The sequence below is a fragment of the Anopheles darlingi genome, chromosome 3, assembly GCF_943734745.1.
Source record: "Anopheles darlingi chromosome 3, idAnoDarlMG_H_01, whole genome shotgun sequence".
Classification (NCBI taxonomy): domain Eukaryota; kingdom Metazoa; phylum Arthropoda; class Insecta; order Diptera; family Culicidae; genus Anopheles; species Anopheles darlingi.
Window position 1 is genome coordinate 15,760,238 of NC_064875.1, and position 24,881 is coordinate 15,785,118.

General features: G+C 49.2%; 1 protein-coding gene across 10 annotated transcripts in view; it reads left to right on the top strand.

Moving 5' to 3' along the window:
• Window positions 1-24,881, top strand: part of LOC125956955 (nostrin) — a 47,302-nt gene that overhangs the window by 13,197 nt on the left and 9,224 nt on the right. Inside the window, exons 2-3 of one of the 10 annotated variants that reach the window (XM_049689268.1) lie at window positions 6,488-6,544; window positions 18,896-18,937. The exons of 1 other annotated variant lie outside the window; for it this stretch is intronic. In XM_049689268.1, coding sequence (XP_049545225.1) covers window positions 6,488-6,544; window positions 18,896-18,937 — 99 coding nt within the window. Of the gene's footprint in view, window positions 1-5,971; window positions 6,545-11,783; window positions 12,980-13,923; window positions 14,156-18,895; window positions 18,938-19,442; window positions 19,853-22,216; window positions 24,209-24,881 lie in introns of those variants that run through there. 8 more of the 10 variants (XM_049689265.1, XM_049689261.1, XM_049689262.1 and 5 more) reach the window with 8 other exon arrangements.

A 24,881-nucleotide genomic window follows, 5' to 3' on the forward strand; every position in this document is an offset into this window, starting at 1 on the left:
CCGACACCGGTGTAGTGCCATTAGTTAATGGAATTGTCGTCCGTCCGTACATCGGCTAACCGCAATGCCTGCCCGCAGTACGCCAGCAGCATCCAGCGTGGTACAGAGTGTTGCACCGGAAGGAAAGGCCGAAACGGCTCGTCAAGTGCGTGAATTTCGCAGCATAAGCCAACCGCAGCTATAGAGGGACGGAAAACGGAATATGCAACAGCACAGCTTGCTGTGTGCGTCTGCATGAAACGTGATTTGTCGCCGTTTGGTCACGTCGACGTTTTGTTGTTGTCGACAATGAAAGGGGCGCAGGGGGGGGGGGGGGGGGGGATGAAAAGCAACATTATGGCATTATGCATGGCCAGGGGGGAGGTTCCTCCTTCCTTCGGACACAAAAGACCGGTAGTACGTGCTACGTACCATCAAACGCAGCCTGCATACAGACGCAACGGCAGTCATTGTTTTCCGGTGGCTTGGAACCCTTGGAATGCCTCCCGAGGTGCGGTTGCCACAAAAGGTTATCTATGCTGCGTATGATGGATGAATGCGCTTATCACGGTGTGGCCATCCATGCCTCGTAGTAGCGATAATGGCCGGTCTGGTAGGAGAAACGCTTTGGCCACTTTATGCTACAACGACTCCACGCGTTCGACTCGCTATCGACGCACGCATTCTCTGCAACACATTAGGTGACGATCCCTCCCTTCCCTGCCAGTGGTGCTGGAGCGAGTTATCTATCGGGTTGGAGTGTTTTAGAAAGTGCCATCAGTGGTCGCCACCGCCGCAGCAACCGCTTCAGCTGCGTGCAGTTGGAGTTCCAGTTTCCAGCAGCGAGCAAAACCAAAAAAACGGAACGGAAAATATTAAAAAATCCCCCCAAAAACAACGCAAGATTGACTGCACGCACCGATGCTATCTCGGGGCGCTTTATTGCTTCTACATCTGTGGGTTTAGTTTTTTTTTTGGGGCTAAAGAAAGTGGCCCAACACGTGAGAACGCATTTAGGCGCGGCAAAAAAAGGGGGCCAAGTGGTGAGAAGAAGAAATTGGGGAGAGGGGAAAAAGGCGACAGATAGTTATCGGGCACGATGAGTGAACCACGAAGACAGCACGGCAGGCTATTGATCATAATGTGAGAGCGATAAGCAATCGAGAAAGGGAAATTAAAAAATTGACTTGACGGGAAAGGAGAGCATCAATCAGCACGCGCCACGGAGGTGGAAAGATAAAGATTGTATTGCAGCTGCAGAAGACGGTGAGTCACGCAAAGTGACTGATTAGTAATGATTGTTCCACTGAGCGATTTACAGCGAGAGATCGAGCCCGACATAGAAAAGACACTTTTCAACACCTCAAGAAGCGTCATGCACTCTTACGTAAAGGCGAACACCCCCACTTTGAGTTATTTGGGGGTTTTTGGTGCAGTGCAAACGCCTCTGGAGGACACTTTCAAAACGTATGGCCCTCAACTCGAGTTTGTGCTATTGCCTGGCTCTGCACTGGGTTCAGCTCGTTGCCGGTAATCATTCTATACAGCACTCGCGCGTAAACAATAGCATCGACCATTGCTAGTGCCGTTGCGATTGCTACAATACAAGCCGCGGGTCAGGTGGCGTATCGTAGGTTGGCAATAAACATGCTTCGCCTGACCACGCGCACCTTGTGTGGGTTGTGGGTTTGTCGAGCGCCCTAGAGCGTCTAGAGCTCTAGTAGTAGACGATAGCCGACCACGAAGAGAGGTTACGAGCCTTCGGCAGTAATTTGGCTAATGAATTTAACATGAAGGTCACCGGCGGGGTTTAGTGTTGTATCGAGTGTGCAACACCGGGCCGAAAAGGAAGCCCCGTATCGTAAATCAAATGATATTCGATGGCGGTGAGCTTCCTTCCCAAGCAAACCGCGAGTCACTGCTTGGTGGAATGATGGATCATTTTTCATAAATTACGATTCAGCCATTTTTGAGAGTTGTGGTGTGTCGTGGTTGCCGCGCGCTAAATATGGATGCCCTACTTTGATGGTCGCGGTTACCAGCTTTCATCTGTGTGCAGCGTGTGCTGCTATGTTTCGCTTACTTTTGCAAATAATGGTGACGACGATAGCGATCGCGATGATGATGGCGATGGCGATGATGATGATGATGCAGAAGCACTATTACACACTTCATCTACATGGCCCCTTTCTCTTTCAATTTCTTCTCGGAGATTGAGGAAGGAGCCATAAAGCTCATTTTGTGGCAGTTTATGAACCACTTCGGTAGCCATTTTGGTATGATGGATCCATTTCAAATGTCCCCAATTGCTTGCCATCCGATTTGGCACTCCGAGGCGTACGTAACTGTTGTGCGACCCGAAATGCAATCCCAGTACGTGCCTTAAATTGCAACATCTGGAGTTAACGGCGCTGTCATTGCTCACTTTCTGAAGACGACCATCCAGGAAGAAGATAATTGTTTTATTATTATGAATATAAGTCAAACTATGTGAGCAGCGAAAGATGAAACATCCTACAAATGCCATCGCATCACGCCGAATATTGAATTCGGAAAGGATATTTGACGCAACATAACCTTACGCGAGCCAAATATCACTGTCATGGATCAAAGAACGTCATGATTTCAACCTAATTATCATCGTTACATAAATGAGAAACATATTTCGCTCACTGTACGAACCGCTTCGTCCTCGCGGCCGGTCTCGCTTTCGTTCATTCGAAAGATTCCATCGCGAGTCAAACTAAAGAAGCGACGAACCCTCAAAAAAAAAAAAACATTCGACCCCTAGTGCCTAATGCGGCGCTCCACTGGCTAGTGACGGATAAACAAACAATTTCACTCTTCACTTCACTTTACAGCCCATCGGCCATCGGCCATAGACCGCCCAGCTGCAAGTGGGTGCGATGGAGCTATAAATGCTGCAATCGAGAGGTGGTTGCGTGGTGTCGACCCCCACTCCGAGGCCGAGGGCACTCATTGCAAGACGGTCAACTCGGAAAGCTACTTACTTGGTCACTGGCTGTCCCACCGCTTACGGGCCCTTTTCGGTGGCTAGTGGTCTGTTGAGAGCCACAAGAGCGATTGGGCGGAGAAATGTGGTCCTTCCATTGCCTTTATCGCATCACGCATTCGTTTCGAGCATTCATTTGGGTTTCAACGAAGTAATTATATCATTAGATGCTGCGCTGCTGCTGCTGCTGCTGCTGCTGCTGCTCGGTTGCAGCAGCACCGTGCCCTCCACAGGTTTCCCTCACTCTGCAGCGGGGGGGCCACCTCGTTACAACAATAAAGCTGCATCAAATACGACTTCCGACTCACGAGAAAAAAAAAACCGGCGCCGTGGCGCAGTGGGGTTGAATGCTGATGATGACGGCAGCCATATTTCCCGTGTACCGCCTACAGAGCGTTACGGTGCTGAGAGTTTCCCAAGTTCCCAGCCAACCAGCTCGATCGATAACAACCTTCGAGTGGAGTGGATCAATTAACATTATTTCGGGGTTGCGCTGGCGGGTTTCCGTGCCGGAATCATACTTCACGCCGTTTACGATCCAGGTAGGCATAGGAAGTGACGTTGCTGCAGACTTGGCACTCTACGATTCCGACTTCAATCGTTCAGAAGTGATGGTTTTGAATTGCTGGCAACGAAATCGTTTTTTCTTCCTCTGGTAATCTGGTTGCTTCTACGTAAGAATGATCGACGAGAGGCTCTTGGCTCCAAAGACTCACACACAAACGAACAGAAGGGCGGAGTTCTAGGATAGTGTTGCAGTTAATAAGTTTTCTTCCTTTTTATGTCCCTTAAATAGCTGCCTGTTGCATTGTTAAACTCTAGATACCATTACGACATCGTAACAGCACGTCCCTAGACACCATCAAACGTTACCTAAACCCCGGCTCCACACACGCTTCACTTCCGCAAGTGAATCGAAAATCTCATTATCTTTCTACGCTCCTCCATGTTACCAGCGCATGAATGATCCGCATACTGGTTGTTCGATCCCGCGGAAGGAAAGGAATGTAGGAAAGGATTGTGGCTGGAAAAGCTGGAGAAGAAAAACTCAATCCATCTTTTGAAGCACACTCACGAATTCCACTGCACGCCGATCATGCCAATCACACGCAGCGCAGGTGATGGGCATATGCAAATGAATTAATTGTCTTCACGATTCGGCTCGTGAATCACGGCGTGCGTGCCGGGTCTATCGAAATAGGGATCGGCCTGGCAGGAGTAGTGCGTTTTGTGTTTTGCGCGGCGAAATGCGCTGCACCACGGTTTGAGTGCTTCCCGGCCCCTGGCGAGAGCGTTCTGCATTTGGTATGCACAACACAACACGTAACCAAAGGGGCTGTTACTGTTTCAATTGTGGGTCTTTCGAGTTTTGCTTTCTCCACTTCTTGCTGGAGCATTTCTCACTCTTTTCGAATAGTACATTTAGCTGGTGGCTGTGGTTTACATTGAACATCGAAAGATTGATCGAAATGCTTGGCTTGAGCGATACGCGATGTCCGATCCGAATTTCTATTGTCATTTTCATATCATGCCAGCATTGCAGCACACGTTATCAGTGCTGTTTGATAGAGTTATGCCAAGCTCGCAGCTTCTCAGCACCCTCTGCTGGACCGCGATAAACATGTTGCTTCTCTCTCTCGTCAATCTCCGGCATGATCATGCATTGAATTACTTCTGTTTCTTGCTGCCTCTCGCATGATATCCAATTCAATGTTATGCTTGGCTGCGGCCCGTCTATTGCTGCTCTTCCACCATCCCCAACGCCCCATCGTTAGTACCGTTTTGTGGGAGGATGAGTACCTACTGCACCACGGGAAACACTTTCACTGGCCTCCCCCCGGTCATCGATCGATCGTTCGAATTCGATTTGGAAACTTTCTTTCTTTCGTTCGCACGCGCCTCCGCCGCACACCATCTGTGGTCGGCCTTTTGCTGACATCTTTCCGCGATTGGCCTCGAAATTCGACCGAGAGGCCGGCCAACATTTACATAGAGCGCCGCGTGGTAAGTGTTTTAGGGGAAAAAAATATAGAAAAAAAACGTTTTCCTACCAAGGGGGGAGGGAGTGGATTGATAATTTCGATAATCGCTCCATTCGGTCCCGTCCCCATCGGGGTGGACCTCCGGTTTGGTTTCGTTCCTAAATCGATTTGGCCCACTTTGCTACATTCGGCGCTGGCGGTGCATACGGTAGCCATGTGCCATGGTCATTTCCTACAAAGCCGGCCAGCTGCTCAACGCGGCACAAGACACAGACGATCGTGCGAACCCGAGAGAAGAAGAGAAGGCTACAAAATGGCATAGAATTCGGAATCATTCATCCGCATCCGCACCTGTGGCGTGGTAGGGGACGTGATTGTATTACCCAACATTGCCTTGCCCAGCCCCCCATGGGGGGGACGCCACAGTGCACGGTCCACTTCCGGTGTTTTGGTTGAAAGTACACTCGCCGCTCGGCGGTATGCAGTTTGGTATTATCAAATGCTCTCACGTGTATGTGTTTTGATGTCCCAAAGGACGGAATGGACCTTTCTAATGTACTGTACTGGTGTGTTAGTAAAACCAACTAGCTCAACATAATTCCATTCAGCGCATGGGAAAGTCATGAGAAGTGCACTTTTCCATTGAAATGTCCCTTGTTTAGCTTCGAAGCACCTCGTGCTCTCTATTACTATTCTTTTTGGAGCAGTTGAATATATTTTCGTATCAAAACCTTGTTTTTTATTTTTAAATACATAACATATTTTTATTTTTATTTTCAAAAATAATTTCTTGTACTAGTTTTTGGTTAAATGTTTATTAACTACCTTTAAGTAACGTTCAATCGATAACAGTACGTGATCTAATGTGTTCGAAACATGATGATCTCCATGTTATAAGTCATTTTCCCTCGCACTTTAATGATTAACTGCATTTTCCTGTTAAAATCGCTAATCAACCATTCCACGTTACCTCATGTTCGTTATCATCTATGCGCCTAACTTAATACGTTCATAACTCAAAAGTATCGAACTCACTAATGACTAAGGCGGTCTTTTCGATCGTTCACTTTCCTTGTCACTCTCGCTACATTGTACCTCTTAATGACACAATCCCTGCACCACCAACTGCATCGTTATCATTGCGCAACGGGAGTATAGGTCATGGCGCTGATTGTACCTTTTCGCAATGTCATAGCGGGTAGTAGGTAGGGTAAGTATTACTCGTTTGTCCTGTTCGCTCGCTGCCACTCTCGAAATGTGCACCAGCGTGAACGTGTTTTATCGTTCGCGGCCAGAGTGCTCGCCATCAAGTGTCAACACATATTGAACCCCTCGCACGTAATGTCGCTGTATGTGTACCCTTAGAACCATAGTGTCACCATTTCCAACAAAGCATGAGCACTCAATGTTTCATCTGTATGTTTCATCTCCCCCTCTCTCTGTGTTTTTGATTCTTTTTCCATGGTTGTCACTCGCCCGCATTGCCACATCTGCATCTCCATCACGATCCAAGGTGATATCACGATCCGAATCGATGCTGAATTTGCTACCGATCAGCGTATCGACCAAGGTAAGTTCCACCTCATTCCATAGCTGTGCGAAACACACTCACGAATCGTCTCACACAAACAATAATCCATCATCACCACGGTGCGTGTTGGCGTATGTATGCATGTATGTATGGTTGTACTTGTTCCAGTCGTCTATCGTTCTAATCACAACCTCACCCCCGGGGCGTTCCACAGCGTGATGAGCGTTCGTGTTGTGCGGCTTTTCCCATCGTGGTGCTCTAGTTTTTATGTTCTACTGTGCGCGTTGTTCAGGTTACATTCAATTCCATCGGTGTCCCCACGTTGGTGTGGATTGAAACGAGTTCGTTCGTTCGGTATTTATCGCCTCTCCCTCATTGAGGGGGGTGGTCTCTGATCATTTACTCGCATTCTGGCGACCGCGTTTGTGGTTTTGATATCTAGAACGAATGCCTAGCGGGCGATTGTGGTTGTGTAGCCTTTCGCGTGTTCAATATCTTGCTGCCTTTATGATCGGCGACTCTGGTTGGTTGAGTAATTATTGTTCTATATGATTTTCTAGACACATTTTATAATGATAGACCCTACGGCACGATTACTGATGTCTATGATTATTTGAAGTTAAATGAAGTCTTGTGACACCGTTTAGTTGTTAAACATTTGTTAACATTCTTATAATTTCGCGATTACTGATTTAAGCGATTTCTAGTTTAGCCTACTTATCTCCATGCAATCATTCGAAGAATTCTGCTTCTGTTCAAACCCTAATATATTATTTATGCAAGGAGAAGCACAGAAGATCATCAGAACAGCGCGTGTACTGTCTCTTTCGACCGTATGATCCACTGGCTTGATTTTATGAAATAAGAAGTTATTTAGATTGATTCACAGAAAAATCACAAACAAGTTTTGCGAGTATTGTTACCAAGCAAGACTAATTTATTTCAATGAATGTCATATTATTCGTAAGCTCGTGTGAATGAATCAATTTCTGAATTAATAGTCAGACCTATCTTCGCTTTTTAAACTTTCCACTACTGCCGGTGATAATGAACAATGTTTCAATTACTAGGTTGATGCACGATCCATTGACTTTCGTATAAATTAATTACGAATATTCATCGAGTTCGTTCGCAAGAAAAGGTTTTAAAGCTTTAAGCCATTTTTAAAAATGATTCCAACGAGTTTGACATTAAGGTTCAAATGCTCGTTCGAGAGAGTGACTTCCGCGAGGAGAAGAAAAGAAAAAAATATCTAAAGACATGCTGATTATGATAAGCGTTTAACTCGTAAGCAGCTCACTCTCTGATAATTGATCATATGATTGCCGCGCCGAGTGCAGCGAACGGCCAGCCGAAGATCGCTCACAGCGGATAAGTGGCCAGCCATTCGCAAGCCATTCGCTAACCACCGTTGGTTTTTTCTCACAGCTCAATCTCAGCAAAAGAATAACCAGGAACAGTCATCTTGGCGTCGGTGCACACGGTGCATCATCACCAGCTAGCCAGCTCACGGAATCACCAGCTTAGGGAACTGAACCCCCTCCCTCGCCCCCTTTAACGAGCGCGTACGGCACGCAACGCGTTGTTTTCGGGCCAACCGGAATGCATCATTGAGCCGCCGCGCGAATCGCCGGCCTGACTGAGCACCCGGGCGTCGTCGTACAAATAAGTTCATTGTTTGTTGCATAATTGCAGCGGCGCGACTGGCATTGCAATGGTGAGCCCTTTTGCTGTAGGAGCCGGGGGCCTGTCCGAGTTCCATCAGTTCGTTCATCGCGCACAAGAGACAAGGGACTGAGGCGGTAAACGCCGCCCTTTTATGTAACGGTGCGCTGCCCTACGAGATCGTGCAGTGTGTGTGAGCTGCTGATCAAAGTTGAAGGTCTTGTGCCGCCGTTGGCCACCGGCGACCACACCCCAGCTATCCATTGTTTTTGCTTTCTTTCGCGAGGCGCGCATTAATCGCACCGTGGCCGTTATCCGCCGTGCCGCAAATGGGAAAGCAACGACCCGAAGGGAATGAAACGGAGAGTGCTCGAGACGCACTTTCGCTCTGTGTGGCGTGCGTGGAGTCTGATGTGCGATCGCGACACCGTAGCCGCGTCACAGTTTCCCACGGAAGTGACGATGTACGCACCACGACCGATGGATGGACGGATGGACGCGTTGATCGCGATGTTGTCGATCATGTTTAGCGGATCGAGTAGGAAGGGTGGAGAGGAGGTTAAATTGGCCAAGCTTCAGTCTCTCGAACGATCCGCTTTGCAGCCCAATTATGAAGGACTCTCGATCGATCCGTGAGGTCCGCGAAAAGGATGCGAAAATGTGAAACCAAACAAAACCAAACCGGGCCGCCAGGCGTGATGATCGTTCGATCATCGCCTGGGCGTGTGCATCCAGACCGGCTGGCATGGTACCATGGCACCATGGTTGCCGCTGGACAATTAGGTCAAGATGCCGCCACGATCATGCCGACAGTTAAAGAAGAAGGATAGGGGAGAGGGCCGAGAAAAGGTTTCGAAGAAGGCTTGCTGGAGTTCCTGCGCCCCAATCCTGCGGGAAGTGGAACACTGGGCTTCATTTGCATTGGCGCAGTGCCGGTGTAGGGTCGTGTTTGCGTAGAATTAAAGATGAGAGAAACCGAGCGACGGCGATTGATGCTTATGTTCTATTTAAACGCGTCCGGGCGAAAAGATCCTATTTGCAAACGCAACACCGACATCGTGTTCTTATTAGTTTCATACACCAAGCCCAACGATTGAGTTAACCATCGGTATCCGGTATTTGCTTAGTTTAACCCGGTAAATACTTAAGGTCTTTTTGTACCGGAAATTTCTTTTCAGAAAGCAATTGGTTTTGGTGTAAAATGAGGCTTTACTCATCGCATAATCTGGTCTTTCCGCGAAACGTGCATCAGTCATTCTGTTTGAGTTGTAATTACCGGTCCGGGGGAAATGAGTCACAAGATGTTACGCGCGATTCTCACTCTCGTTAAAGGTTTGCTGGGTAAATAGCTTCGTTTGAAGCACACCAGAACGACGGATGATAATGTAGGAGAGTTTTACATTTATTTTTAACTACTTCAAGTCACGACAAAAGCCTTTTGACCCATAATTGCGTGTAAAATCCCAAAATAGCACGTCAAACAAGGAATGGACTGCTGAAGTTCCTGGTTTGCCTTCCTGTCGTACCAGTTTTGGCATAGATTTAATACGAGTATAAATGCAGATACACTTATCATTTCTTATCAGGGGCTAAAACGTAGCACGTTTTAAGTGTCTCACTGCGAAGCCTCACTTAAAGTTAATCACGTATTCAGCTGGCTGAATAAACGCCTGCAGGTATGCAACTGTTCGCTACGATTCACCACAACATTCACCACGATTGTTGAATTTCGTGGTGAGATTGAAAAGGCACGGCAATAATTGGCCAATGTCCCCAATAAATGGATAGTGCGGACAAGTTTTTTTTACGCTTTTTCACGAATGCCTTTCAAGAGTATTGTGTGAAATTATTGAATCAATCGAAGTAAAACTGACAATGAAATTGATTTTCGAAAAAGCACCAAGGGTTTATCAGTTCCAGAAAAACACATGCACACTCGTTGAGGGAAACTAGAAGAATCATCTTTTGTATTTATCGCATTACTAACTTACGCAAAGGTAACTACGTCGTATTGGTTACTACGGTAGTGTTGCGGTTACTACGGTAGGTTATTGGTTACTACGGTAGGTACCATAGCTTACTAACACTTAAACTTATTTTTATTGCCCAAAATGTGGAAAGTTTAAATTATCCGTTAGTGAGCGAATCCGACTACTTAGAAATCTGTACAGTTAACCACATTAGCAATTGCAACGCACTACGTTCGGCCAATACCAACACGATTGGATTTAGCAAATCAAAGACATTTCGTACAAGGTTCAGTGAGCCCACATTTGAAATGCACGGTTTCCACTGGCCATCAACGCAACGCTAAGCATGACAATAAACACTCAATTAACTGCCATTTACGGTCGATCAGCGTGCATCGAGCGAGCGCGATGCGGGGGATTAGGTGCGAGTTGTTTAAATTTAAATCCAACACGATCCAACCAACGTGACATTTTTCTGCAAAGAATAGCAAGCAAAGAAGAGAAGGAAAACGGTAGTCCCGTTGGTCCCGTCTCGTCGGTGGGTCGGTGTCGGTGTCGTGCCGGAAAAATCGATTACATTTAGATGCCCTTGAAGAGGGGGGCCGAGTGTAACGAATTGTGCGACCCCGCCGCCGAAACCACCGCTTAACGAAGACCTCAACAAAAGGCGCCTGCATCGTGGTACACGGTGCGTGCTTGCCCCCGGGCCGGCTCGGCGACAGACGAATAAGGTTAAAATTAGATTAGCGCCGATTTGTCACACACAACACACAGAAGACGTTTGAAGTTTGACCAACCACGGTTTAAAGTCCTCCTGGCACCGCGTGCCGTGGTCCACGTCCACGTTTGGGGCCGTGGGAATCGGTTGTACGGTCTCACAGTGTCACACTAACGGTGCCACGCGTCGATCGAATCGTAAGGTAATTAGATCGATAGCACGACGACGCGCAACCGAATTATTTGTCGGATTCGAGAGAAAGTACTTAGACTCGGGCGCGGAGGGATAAGAAAGATATCTTCACTCTTCAATCCAACATCCCGCACCCGCACCAGCATCATGTGCATCGATCCGATCGGTTCGGAATCAATTTCCGTTTTCTGGCGCTCTAACACTCTCGATTCGAAAGCCCCAATGTGCATGGGCATGTAACGTACGCACACCGCATCCTTTAGTCGGTGAAAAGTGACTTTCCACGTCGTCCACACGGAGCCTCGGAGATCGGGGTGGCAGACGGATAAGACGAAGACGAAAAAATCGATCATTACACGGCCACCGCCACGGATGCCGATGATGATGATGATGACGATGAAAATGAAGATGATGCCCCCAGCTCATCTGCTGGTTTCGAGCTGACTTCCGAGTGGGGCTTTCATTTGAAATGGAAATACACCCCCGGAGAAAGGTAAACAATTTTCCGCCGTCGTTGTTGTCGTCGTCGTCGTCGAGAAAATCAAAAGTGGATCCGTTGGAATGAGGTCGCGTCGTAAAGTATGCGCGCAGGAAATTCGATTTTTACCTTGTTATTACCTTGCTTTTAATTTCATTATCGGGTATCGATCGCGATCGAAAAGGGACGGAAAACTCTGTGGCCAATATCGGTCCAGGGGGGGGAGGGAGGACACGGCTGAGTCAAGAAACTGATCTTCCTTCCTGCCGATTGCATCACCTCGGGACCTCTCGCCTAGCATTTGTTTACGTTCGCGTGCGTGAAAATATTTACAATTACCGCCGCCGCACCGACGATACCGACGGCCTTTGGGGTGCGTAAATGATGGAAAGTCTCGTAGTTAATGTTCCAAAAATAGAGCCGACGATTTATGGGCTAACCTTGGAACCATCGCGTCGTTCATTTTGGCAAAAATCTTTGCGCGATCGCGATCACCAGTCCAGAGATCGCTTTAGCAAGCTGGACGACTGGAACAACAATACGTCGAGGCGGTCCAATAGAAGCAGGCAATCAAAGCGTGTAATGAACATTTGGGCAATAAAGTACCTCCATTATGATTCCTCCCCTTAGCCCTCTCTCTCTCTCTAGGCTGCCATTGAACGGGAACAGCGCTTTGCACTAGCCCCCGGCGCCTACTACTACTCCATGCAACATTGATGTGCCATTGATGCTAATGGATTTCGCATTGCGAATGGCGGCTCAGTACACACACTCATAGTAGGCGAATGAGCCAACCGGCGTTCCATATTGATCCCGATTTCGGTGCCCGCCTGAACCGGGAAGGTGGGATGCCTATGCTCTTGCCCCAATTTTCCGGCCAGCCGCCACTGGAGATCTTCTTCTTTTAATTAAATCATCATCAGTCCTCCTTCCTCTCTCGCTCTCTCTCTCTCTCTACCTTCCATCGCTTTGCGAGAGAGAAGCATACCGATCACGCGCGCAAACATGGACCGTTGCCTTGGTTGCCGTCGCCGCCGCCGCCACCGTGAATCTCGGTTTAGTTATCCAAAAAAAACCGACACACCCGGTATCCAACAGCACTCTCCTACACCGAACCGAAGGAGGGGCCGCATGGTCTTCTCTCTGCCCCACTGGCTTGCTCTCTCTCTCTCTCTGTCTGTCTGTCTATTTCTCTGTGTGGAGCAGATTTTGACGTAGATAAAACTGGCTCGCTCGCGGTCCGTAAGGGGCAACCGACGCACCTCGAATCGGTTGTGACCGACAGTTTCAGATTTTCGGCTGGCCAACCACCACCATACCCGACGGACGGTGCGCTTGTGCTCTGTCTTTTCTGGTGTCGCTGGTCTGGCTTTTGTGGAGCGTTGATCCATCGCGATTCGCGCTTCTTGGTGACAAACGGTTCTGTCCTGTTTGTTTGGTGAAACCTTGTGGTATGATAACACTCACTGTCGAGGAAAACGCGTTACGGTTGTGATCGTTCTTAGTGAGTCTCACGTGACACTCGGCACCGGGAACGAAGAACGAAGGGAAAACAGCGTTCGGTACCGTTATCGTCAGCAGTTCCCCGGTGCACGGTGTTGTTGTGCTGCGTGTGTGTGTGTGTGTGTTTACTGTTTACTGTCTTTTCATTTTCCATCCACGAAGAAAATGTTCTTTTCCGGGTGAAAATGGGAAACAAACGAATCGTCAACTGGTTGGTCACTCCGAAAGTGAGGTGTGTGTCGTGACGTGCGGTGCAGTTCTTAAACCAGCCCAACCCCACCGTAAATACGTTCGTCTAAGACGGTAGGATTAGCAAAGTGTCCGAGCCCGTTCCTATAGGGGTTGTCACCCCGGAGAAGGGATAAGACTTCGTCGACATCGACATCGACGTCGACGACTGCAGAACCCCTTTCACTAGTGTGTAAATGGAGCACAACTCCCCGTTTTGCTAGACACTGCACCACAGTGTCAGCTGAGCGAGAAACCCGAAATTGGATTAAAACCCGCAGACGACCACGACGACGACTACAACCAAACCGAGCGTAGCCCTTACGTAACGCCGCCATTGCCAGTAGTAGGGTAACGCATCGTGCATGTAGTCCTAACGCGCTCTGCGGGTATTCTATACTAACTCCGTGGTGCTGGCTGGCGGCTGATAGAAGACCGGTACCGGTTTAGGTACTCTCCACGGGCAGAAGCTAATAACGTACCGGGCGGTAACGCATCCCAAGCGATCATGGTGGGTGCGTACGCATACAGACCGGGTTCGGCCTTCAAACTCGCGGCGGTATCCGTGCTGCTGCTGCTGCTGCTGCGGCTGTGCTCTCTCGCGGTTCGTTCTTCATTCTTCGGTTTCCTCTGTTTACGGTCGGTTGTCGGTTGTCGGTTTGTGCCGTGGCGAGGCTTTGCGTTTCGAAGTGAACGTGTTCGTGTGCGTTCTCGAGTGTAAATTAAGCAGTGTTACAAGTGACGTGTTAGTACCACCAGTACGCAATAGATACGCGTTAATCGTCCTTGTTTTTTTTTTTTGCTAATGTGTGTTCTGCATATTTCTGCGTACCGCCCGCCGCACTATCGCGGGGACAGAGCAAACTGACGCATCATCGTGTCAAAAAAGCAAATAAGTACGGCTGGACAGCCGGTTCCGTCGGTTGTGTCTTATCTGCTGCTGCGGTGGTGTTGCTGCTGCTGCTGCGGACACCTGATCGGTGTAATAATTTAATTTGTTTCTCGCCCCATGCTACCTCGCTCGACGATCTCACAGCAGCATTGTCTGTGCGTCACAACACGGACACACACGGACACACACAAGTATTCGATCGCATCGTTCCCCGTTTCTTCAACGCCAACGGCCACGGTGTCGTTCTTTTTTTATCGCTAAAACAATCTACCATCATGTCAGGACATGGAAAGGCACGTTGAGAAGCGACAGCAGCAGCGTGCAGCATCGTTTGATTAGCGACCGGATGGCAAATTTCATGAGAAACGTGACCCCATTACGTTGATGGGTTCCGTTCTCGGTGTGTGTTCGCGTGGTCAGAAAGGGCACCTTGCGGGCCCAAGATGGGGTCCGGTATGGGGTTTGGATGAAAAATACTATCTCTCGCTCCAGGACCTTCACACAAACACAAGCAGCTAGAAATATTGCGGTGCGATATTACGTGGGAGATAAGGTGATCTTGCTAAAGGTGGTGTTACCTGCGTTACGCTCCGTAGAATGATCTAATCAGTGTGTTATCTGGTAACATCTGTGTGCCCTCATTCGTGAGACTTGCAAATCACAACAGGTGACACTCGTCGATTATTTACTGGACGTCGTGGACAAAGGCCACGATTTTTACTTTAGTGTACGAAGTCTTTAGTGTACGAAATGTCATTACCGCGAGTGGCTTCTCGAATGACAGCTTTTCGTTTTCTGACACAGCCTACTACGTGGTAACCGAATCGTTCTACCCCGATGTTCGCCAGTGGTTGAGCCGCTAAGAATGCTAAGCCGTGGATTGCTGGCTAATCGAACATAGCTCCAAAAACGTGGCAGGATTACACAGACGGACCACCCAGTCGGGTGGTCGGTGCAGGTTCGGTATCGTATAACATACCATTCCGAAGGGAGCTCGACCCAAGGGGGGACCCAAGCATCTTAAACCTGTTACCCTATCAGCTACGGTGCTACGGGATTAGAACCATCGAAGCAGCCCAGCGAAGCTAATCCCGAGGGGGGCAACCGGTGCCCAATGTTCGGTTAAATTGGTTTCGATTAACTACCAGGGGAACCCAGCCAGGGGGTTTCAGGGAACTTCCTGGGGTGCCCTACACACACACACACGCGCGCGCGCGCTGACGCACGTGACTGTTCCATCGGTGTCGGCGGATCGCAATGAAGCAATTATCCGGTTGTTGTGCGAAACCTTTTTGTTTTTTGCTTTTTGGCAACCGATCTAAGCGATCTACGCGATGTTCTTGAGCGGAAATTGTTTTTCCAGATTTTCCCAACGGTACCACCGTTACGGAGTAGCCGCCGGTTCTCACCAGGGTCCATTACATTGCTCTTTGGTTCTGGGACTGAACTAGACTGATGGAGATAACCGCAACTAATGGGCGTTAAACTTGTACCGATTGTTCGTGACAAATGGCATCATTCGTGGATATAAAGGGCCCTCCAGTGACGATCGTGTGAGGTTGTATGCATCGTTTGGTCTCGTCCGATTCTGTTGAGGTTCTCGCACAAGGTTTATGCCCTTTCCCCTACACGATAAAAAGGAGGCCAAGATTGTCCACAGAGCAGCAGAGGAACATTTATGGAAAGTTTAGCTTTTCCGCCGTTTTCTGTTCCAAAAATTATGTCAGCCAGTCCGTGGCCGTGGTAGGGGGGACCTACATCAGAAACCCATTTAACCGTTTTGTTGATTTCCTCATCAAATCAATATGAATACGGAAGGCCGCAGATTGGAAAGGGAACCGAAGCGATCTTCCTGCCGCTTATGTGATTCTCCGTTTGCCTTCTTCTCCTCCAGCTTCTTCTCAGGCCACCATTTCCCGGATGTCGATCATTACGGGGTGGCCTCGACCGGCCATCGGGTGAAAAAGGGCGCCAGCTCACCCTCCCCGCGGGGCGATCGGATTCTAGATCCATCGCCACCGTAGAAGCCGAGATTCCGATTCCGATTCTGCTCAAGACGTCGGTACCGAACCCATTATAATGATGATGATGATGACGGGATGGAATCGGAAAACGCTTAGCTAGCTCCCCTCGCAACATACCGGGGGGCCCCGGCACTGGCCTCTTCCTGGCAGCTAATTACTATTCCGCCAGCCTATCATTATCACATCGAATCGATTCTTTTCCCCCCAACACACTAGCTCAATGCCGTCGTTGATGCCTTTTTGATGCTTTCCATTTACGGGACGAAGCAGCGTGGCGCGGTGTGGGCCCTTTCCTTTCCCCGGGGGGCCACACCTTTTGATTTCGATTCAACCGGGTCCGACCGAGCAGCACCGAAATCAACAGCAACCTGTCGATCGGTCCGATCATCGTGCGCACTCATCGCGATCACGGTTTGAATTATAAATCATGCCGCTGGCCGCTGGCTTTCGATCATCCGTTCGGTCCATTTTGGGCGTGCAGGTTGGCCACCATCATCACGATCCAGGTGAGGGCGTATCAGGTCTTGGGCTTCTATTAATAGTAAGATCGCTTTTCGAGGTCAAACTCTCTCTGGAGCCACTTTAGCCTCCCGAGCGGCGGGGGGGATTTAAAGCTCCGGTCAAGGTTTACCATTTTTTCCAGGGCCAGACGAGAAGGGGATGAGGCGAAAATGATTACCACCTGCGTAAAGCAGGTGCGCCACACCTTGTAGGGCGTTGTTTAGCGGAAATGGAGGAATTGTAATGAGCTGGGTGTGAGGAGGAGGAGGCAGAGATCCACGCTGCCTGCCTTAAATCAGACGCGGTCTGGGTGTGGTCTCTTCTCCGGCTTTCTCTGGCGGCCAGTTCTGCATAACTAAGCCCCAAAACATTATGCGGCATGTTCCCCACCCCCCCGAAAATATTGACCTTTTCCGGTGCGGCTTGCTTTTTTTTGCGAATGCCATTTCCATCGTCCATCCGAGTGATCATCCGCGCACTCATGCAGATCGGGAACGTTATGAGGTTACGGGTTTTGGGGGGTGTGTGTTTGTCCATCTTCGCCGCGTTGTTTAAGATGCTGCGGATCGCGAAGTGGAATCGTTAAATGAATTTTTCCACCTCCGTTCCACTCTCGCACCAATCGAGTGTACTATCCTTTAATGGGCGAGTGATGCGATCGTGGTGCGCGCTCTCGCCCAAGAAAGTCCCAAACGGGGCGGACACATGACGCAGAAATGACGCCAGATCCTTTCGCCGCCGCCATGGCATTAGCTGCCGGGGGAAAATTTCAATTTTTCCCGCGAGTTCACGCAACACCAGATGTTAGGGATTGGCGTGGTAGAACGGGGCCACCCGTTGAGCCCCGTGTTCCGTCGTGTCTTATGGCAGTCGCTTTCCGCTTTCCACGAAACCCGTGTGTGTGTTCCCACAATGAGTTTTCTCATTATCTTTCGTCTTTTTTTCCCCCCATCTTAACGCCATGGGAAAATGAGGCTGAGGCTCGCATTCTCACCCACTGCGAGTTGGTTGATTGCTTCGAGAGAGAAGTGAAGAGAGGTGCAGACAGATTATCTCATTACTGATGCTGCTGATGCGCACAAGCCGCGAAGGATGAGGATCGTCAGAGGACCTTCTCCGTCTCCTTCTGTTACGGGCGAGTTCAAGAACAAACGGAGCACGTTTCGCTAACCGGATGAGTTGGATCAACCTCCTGCAGGGCGAACACTGTTGATCGTTTCACGCTCATTACAAACTTGTGACAGATTGGTTAATGTGTTTGTTGTTTTTTTGTTTTGGTTGACATCGCAATCGGTGGTTCGTCTTCCCAAAAATAGTCCCTAGACACATGGGGACAAATCCATCTACCATCTAACCCGTTCGTATCGGGCGTTGATGACATAATTTCGGACGATCCACCACCTTCCTGTAAGCCCTACCGAGGTGCTCAGGTGCGGGATGTTTATCCACATCAAACGTGGAATTTATGAGAAGCAATCGAGCGGAATGCTGAAGATCGATTTGACCGCAATGGTTGACCGTGCGCGGAGCATTATGAAATGCTTCCTTCTCCTCCTCCTCCTTCGTGCACATCAATCTCCTTTCTCAATCACTGACCACTACTCTGGTCACGATAGTGTTGGGTGGGTGGGTGTTGGGGCTAGAGCGGGATTATTGGAGCAAAGCGATCGGAGATCGCGGTTCCGAACGTCACTTCGAAACGAAAAACATTGATCGATCGCGAGCGGCGGAATGTCGGAGTTGCATATCGTGACACAATACGATAAGCAGGCAAAATGGTGGCTTAGCTGCTTGTTTTCCACCTCCCAAGGGTGGGGATTTGTCATCGGTGCACATCAATCACCAAAGCACCGGCAGTCTGGGAGTGATGCAGTCTTTTTTGTGGTTAATTTCTTTACCATGACTTGTACATTCTGTGCGTGTGTGTGAGCCGCTGGTCACAAGAGTTAAAGTTGGAGCGAAAAGACCAAAAATTTCAATCATAGAAGTGCAGATTGCCAACGCTTCTTCGCACTCGTGATGATGGGCCACTTGCACAATCTTCTCTTCCTGCTGGTGTTGGTGGTGATGTTGGTGGTGATGAGAGATGAAGGCACCCTCCCCCTACGATTGCACTTAAAAGAAGAAAAACTAAATGAATGAATCTCATTTCTCACATTTCTCTTGTTTCGTTCTTCCTCTCTTTCTCTTGTGCACCTCATCTCCTTCCAACATCGCAGCACTTTCACAGGAGCGCCAGCGAACCGAATGCCGCGCAGAAGGTAAATGACGAATGGAGGAAAACACCCTTCCCTTCTGGGATTTTGGACGGGGGGCTTGGGCTTGAGATTCTGGTCAGTGACGCCATAACCCCAAACCATAATAATCTGAAGATGATGGAACCAGCATGGAGCATGGCCTACTGCTCCTCCTCCTCCACCAAACTGTTGATTGCGTTCCAATCCGGCTTTTAAAAACAACGCTCGGTTCCATCCCTTCAAACAGGTCTCTTTCGAGTACCATAAAGGCAACTTGGATGGTCCTTTGCTTTCTACGCCGCTCGACGAGTCTCTTATGCTAATGCCACTCTAGGGAATTAACGCGCGCAGCAGCAGCATCGGAATGCCAGCATCTTGAGACAATTCTACCGTTTCGGTGGTTTCGTTCGGATGATGATCTCCTGCCTGCTGGTGGAGATCCGGATCTCCGGACTTTCTGCTCTCACGCTCCGTTGGCCACGCACATGTGCTTTGCGTTTTCTCTAGAACGCAGCATGCTATGCCAATGACCGCACGGCTAAGCGCGGCGGCCCTTTTAGAACACGGAGACGGCGTTAAGATGCTGTACGAGATTCTTCTCGAAACAGAGAGAGAGAGAGCAAGAGAGATCACAGCAGGCAGAGTCTCCTGACAAGCGTGCAAGAGGCCAACGTACGATCGTGCAGTAGTATCCCATAGACCATAGGCGCTGCGGCGTGTCCGTGTCCGTGTGACTTTTTCGTGAAAAACTGCGTCGTGTGTCGTGAAAATGGGTTATCAGCTCGAGATCATTCACATCCTGCTCTGTCTGGCGTTCGAGGTGTTCACGTACTGTGTGCTGTGCTTCAACCTTCTTCGCACCTACCTGCACCAGAGCGAAGTGCAGCGGCAGATGCTCCAGCGGATGCAGTGACGATGACACACCTACCACACCAGCAGGTTGTTCCCGCCAATGTCAAGCTGTTCGGGTGTGTGCTCCAAGGATTACTGTGGTTGTGGCACCGTTACGGAGCTGTGTGCCGGTTGAAAGCGAAAAGAAGAAACGGCGGATCATCACGGGGCGCGTAGGCGATCGTTGCTCTCCTGGTTTGGCCAAAAATAAACCATTTCCCTGCCGCTTCTTTTCGAGCATCAGCATCGTCACATCTCTACCTTCACACACACACACACCGGTGTGTGACGCGATCTTGGCGTGATATTTTCGTGAGACCTTCGTGGGACTTGCGCACAGCGGCTGACCTCTCGGATGATCGGACGCGTACCGTCAGGTTTTTTTTTTCGGGTGTTATTTATGCTCGTGGGCCCGCAATTGTCGTGCCGGAATCTCACGGTTCTAGTCCGTTAATTTTTTTGGGAGGGTAGTACGCAATCCAAGTAGCTAGCGCGGTTGCAGCAGGCGGTTGCCCCGCAACACTATTGACAGATTGTTCTCCCACATTTGTTGAGTGGATTTCTCATAAAGCCGCCGCGGACGGATGGACAGCACAGTACTAATTGGTGGTCCCATGTGGCAATCGGTTGTTTGTCTTTCGGGATTTGATACGATAACGATCTATTGGTGTTTGTCGCGATTGTCATAAAGTAATTAGTCTTTTTTTTCGGACGGATCCTCGGACCCCTTTCATGGTTCTTGATGGTTTGTTTCGTGTGGTTTGTGGCATCGCTTCGACTCGTGAAGGTTACTTGCTCCCTTTATGGTGTACATAGTTTTATGATACCCATGTTTTTATGTTCTCTCCATTAGAGACTTGTGCCGATTTGAGGTTGAGTCAAGGTGATTTGGAAAAATCTGGAAATAGGTTTCCATACACCCAGTTGCTAGATTCTCGTGTACCATTCACTGGCTTTGGGTGGAAAATAGGTGGGAATGGTTTTAATGAAGATTACACATTACACAATTGAGTGATTATTTCATGATGGAGAAAATGTCTTATTGCTACATACTTCTACGTCTTGGATGGAAATATCCAATTACTTGTGATCGGTGATCATAAATAAGCATCATTTTAAAAAATATTAAATTAATGCTTCTAAAGGCTATGCAACCGAGTAATGGCTCAATGGCAGCTAAATAATGTTGTCTTCATTATTATGAATGAGGTTTTAATTACATTCGATTCGATAAGTTCGACAAATGACCTTCATAGTGTATGACGCATACATTAATTCAGAAGCCGTTTGACGAGTTACTGTTTGCATCGATAAAAACTCTAATAGCGTTTTGGCATCGGTCCTCATTGAACAATTATAGCAAAAAAAGACTACCTTAATGAATCTTTCGGTAAACGGATATTTTTTTGCCATAAATTCAGTCATATAGATCCACTCGTTGATTTGCAATAAGTGCAATAATGAGTCGTCAAACGGCCATCGCTTGACTAGCTACACTTCAATAGTTAATTCTATGACGGAACCAGGCTGTAAACGAGGTAACCAAACGAAAGCAAGAGCTTCAAGCGAGCCGCAAAGCAGATGATGATGAAATGAAGACGAAACGCTCCTCCTTTTGTGCCGACACCAAAACCTAAACCATTTCTTCTGTGCCGACCATCCGTACACTTGGGAGTGTGCGCGGCCAGCAGTTGATCTTTATCAAACGGAATTTATGCAATTCATATTGGCGCCATATCCGGCGGAAAGCGGTAGTCCGTTTCACTTTCGTTGCTTATTCGCGATCATCGGGCACGATAAGGTTGTTGCGCGCGCTAGTGTGTTTTTTTTGTGCGGTTTAATTTTGCTTTCATTCCGACGCTGTAGCCTCATCAGCTACCCTGTCGTCGTCTCGCGTAATCCGCGTCAGAGTTCACCCCTTTATTGACCGAAAGTCCGCCGTCGACTTCCGAATTAGATGGTCAGAGACCATTTATTTCGCCAATTTGTCGATAAATCAGTTGGTCGGATCCGTTTGGTTGTGGCACAACCGCGCGACTTCCGGTCACGGTTTTATCACCCTGGAGGAAGTCCGTGTGTGCGAGGTGTAGATCGGTAGATAAGGTTCGGTTGCGTGCCGATCACGCGTAGCTAATTGTAAATCATTTTGAGTAACTTCTGCGGCATTGGCAAGGCATCCTTCGATGCCAAGGCGTGCTTTGCCGAGGCGTGACATCTTGGAGCGTTTCTCAATTCGGTTCACGGATTGCTTTTAACCTGTGGCTGCCAACGGTTGTGGCCCCCTCGAGACCCGCGGCCACGTATCATCGAAACAAATTAAAGATACGGTTGCATGATAAAAGTGAAACGAAATGATAAAACTCAAATCATATTCCTCCTCTCTCTCTCTCTCCTAACCGAAAAAAACAAAAGAAACAACGCGTGTGCCATGGTGGACAGACCGAGTGGACGAACCAGTGCAGCAAAGTGAAAAAGGAAAATTTGGAAAACCAAACCCCGTATTGGCAGTGGTGGCGACGACGCCGTCGTCCATGTGTGTGTGTGTGTGCATTTTTGTGCGACAAGCAGTAGAAGAAAATGATGTCGACGAGGAGGTATCAGTGACAAGTGAAGCAATCAAGAAGGACCCCTAACCCCCTCCTCCAAAAACCCTCCCCTCTCGTGCCTCTCGATCTACCACCATCAAATGCAGTGAAGATGATGAAGCGGAACTACGATGTGCAGCAGGTGGCATCCACCTTCGATGGTGGCAAGCACCATTCGGGCTCCTCGACGAACCTATTCGACAAGATCACGAAGCGCTACTCGGGCGTTATCGGGGCCCGGTTTTTGCGTAAAAATCCGGGCCGTAAGGGTGGCGTGGCGGAACCGTTGTCCGATAGCTACGATATGTGCGGTAACCGATCGGATGACTTTCGACCGGAGATCGGCGCCCCGGTGCTAATCTCCAAGACGATGAAGTTCGACTTTGATACGGATTCGTCGATCGAACAGTTGCCTCTGCCCCGGCCACCGGTAACCGGAACCGGGACGGGCACAACGGGCATCGGTGCACGGGGACGATCCGTGGCAACACCGTCCACCTCGGGCGACAGCGACGTGTATGTCGATGCGAACAGTTCGCTGCCGAACTTTGGTGACATTAAGTTCACCTTCCTACCGGAGCGCAACAATAATTGCAGCGCATTCCGGAACGAGAATGTCCGGCAGGAGCAGCAGTACCAGCAGCAACAGGAATCGAATCTGGCACGAATGTTGGAGAAGAACCGTTCCAAATCGGCTCACAATCTGCATCGTGGGTTCGGGGATCAACGCCTGGCGTTAGTAAAGGCACCCTCCCTTAATCTGTCCGCCCCGGTCACCACTTACTCCTCCTCCCCGGGGGCTGTCAGTGTCGGGCAGACGGTGGTACGAGTTCCTAATGGTAGTGTGGTAGCCCGATGTACGTCGGCTTCCGTACCGAACAGTCCGGCCGTCGAGAGTATCTATGACTTTCCGCGCAGTACACGATCCGATGGCATCCGGAAGCCACACGGCGAGTCTCAGTATGATCTGACGCGATCCCATCACGTACTGAACGAGATCAATCTGTCGCTGGTGAGTGATGATAGTGTCGAGGGCCATAACCTCTACCAGAACCTACCGAGTCCGGACCGGTACGATGTGCCGAGTTCCTGCCTCGTGGCGGGCAGTGATCTGGAGCGAAGCTTCCCGAGTGCCCGGCGTAGTAGCGTCGCATCGGATCAATCGACACAGGAAGAAGAATTCGATATGAAATCGGCCAGCTTCCAGAGTTTAGCCGATGCGAACGGTTCCGGGGGCCAGCTGGTGGTCTCGATGGAAGAGCTGAACGAGTTGACGCGCCAGATCAACGAAGCGATCAGTACGTTCGGGGATGGTGATGGTTCCGCATTCGCGCCGATCACGCTACCGGACAGTGACGAGTACTGTGAGCATCGGCAGCAGCTGCACCCATCCGAGCGGCGGTTAACGCTGATGAAGAACCGGGCCGTATCCGGGAAGCACTTGCTCGATTTCGAGCGACGGAAGGCGAAGATTACGAAGAAGTGGAGCGGATTCAAGAGCTGGATCGGGGAGGAACAGGGCCGCATACGGGAGGTGGTGAATAAGCATGCGGCCCTCCAGCGGGTTGGCAGTGAGCCCGTGGACCAAAGTGCCAAAGCGGTCAAGCGCCAGAACAGTGACCTGACGACGACGACGATCAGTAGTGACCAGAGTTCCGGTCGTACCGGTACCACCGAGCACGAGCAGACGATGGCGACGGTGGTTTCGGAATCGAGCGGAGGAACCGAAGCCCGCCATGAGCGTTCCAGATCGTCCGAGGATCGCTTCGAGGGCAGCAAGACGATCCGCCGTAAGAGTGCCAATGCGGAAATTCTCGAGGTAAATCCGGGGTCCGGGTGCGTTTGCTGCATGCCATACAGCGGCCCCTATTACGAAAAAGTCGATAACGCTATCGATCGACAAATTAATCGACTCGAATTTCAGATGAACACAATCGATACCGAGTCGATAACGCGGAGCTGCTCGAAAGCAGGCAATACGTCAAAAGTTGTTTAAATTCACAGTTATTATAGAAAAATTTGTAGAAATGCTGATGATCTGATGCTGATCTGCTGTCTTTTTGATTAATGTTATAATCTAATTCATGTTTAATCATGTATTCCATGTTTTTTCATGTTCATTTTCATGTTTTTTTTGGTGATGTATTTTAATATTCCGTCTCGATATTTCGATCGAGAGGGGGGATTTTCAGAACGTTTACCCTAGCGATGGGTCCTCTGGTAGTTAACAGAAACCGTGATCTAAGTTTTGCTAGGACGATGTGGTGCAGGTGTCTGTAGTTTTCCGCAGTTAGCTCTGTGAAGCTTGTAGGCGTTTACTGTTGACAACGCCGAATTTGACTTTTGATTCTTTCGATGGTCTTCCGACGTGATTACTGGAGCATTAAGAAAGCCAGCAATCGCCATGTCACCGCATCGAAGCATCCGGATGGCTAATCGCGAAGGTTCTACAAACAGCCGCATATGCGCAATCAAAAATCGATGGAAATTAC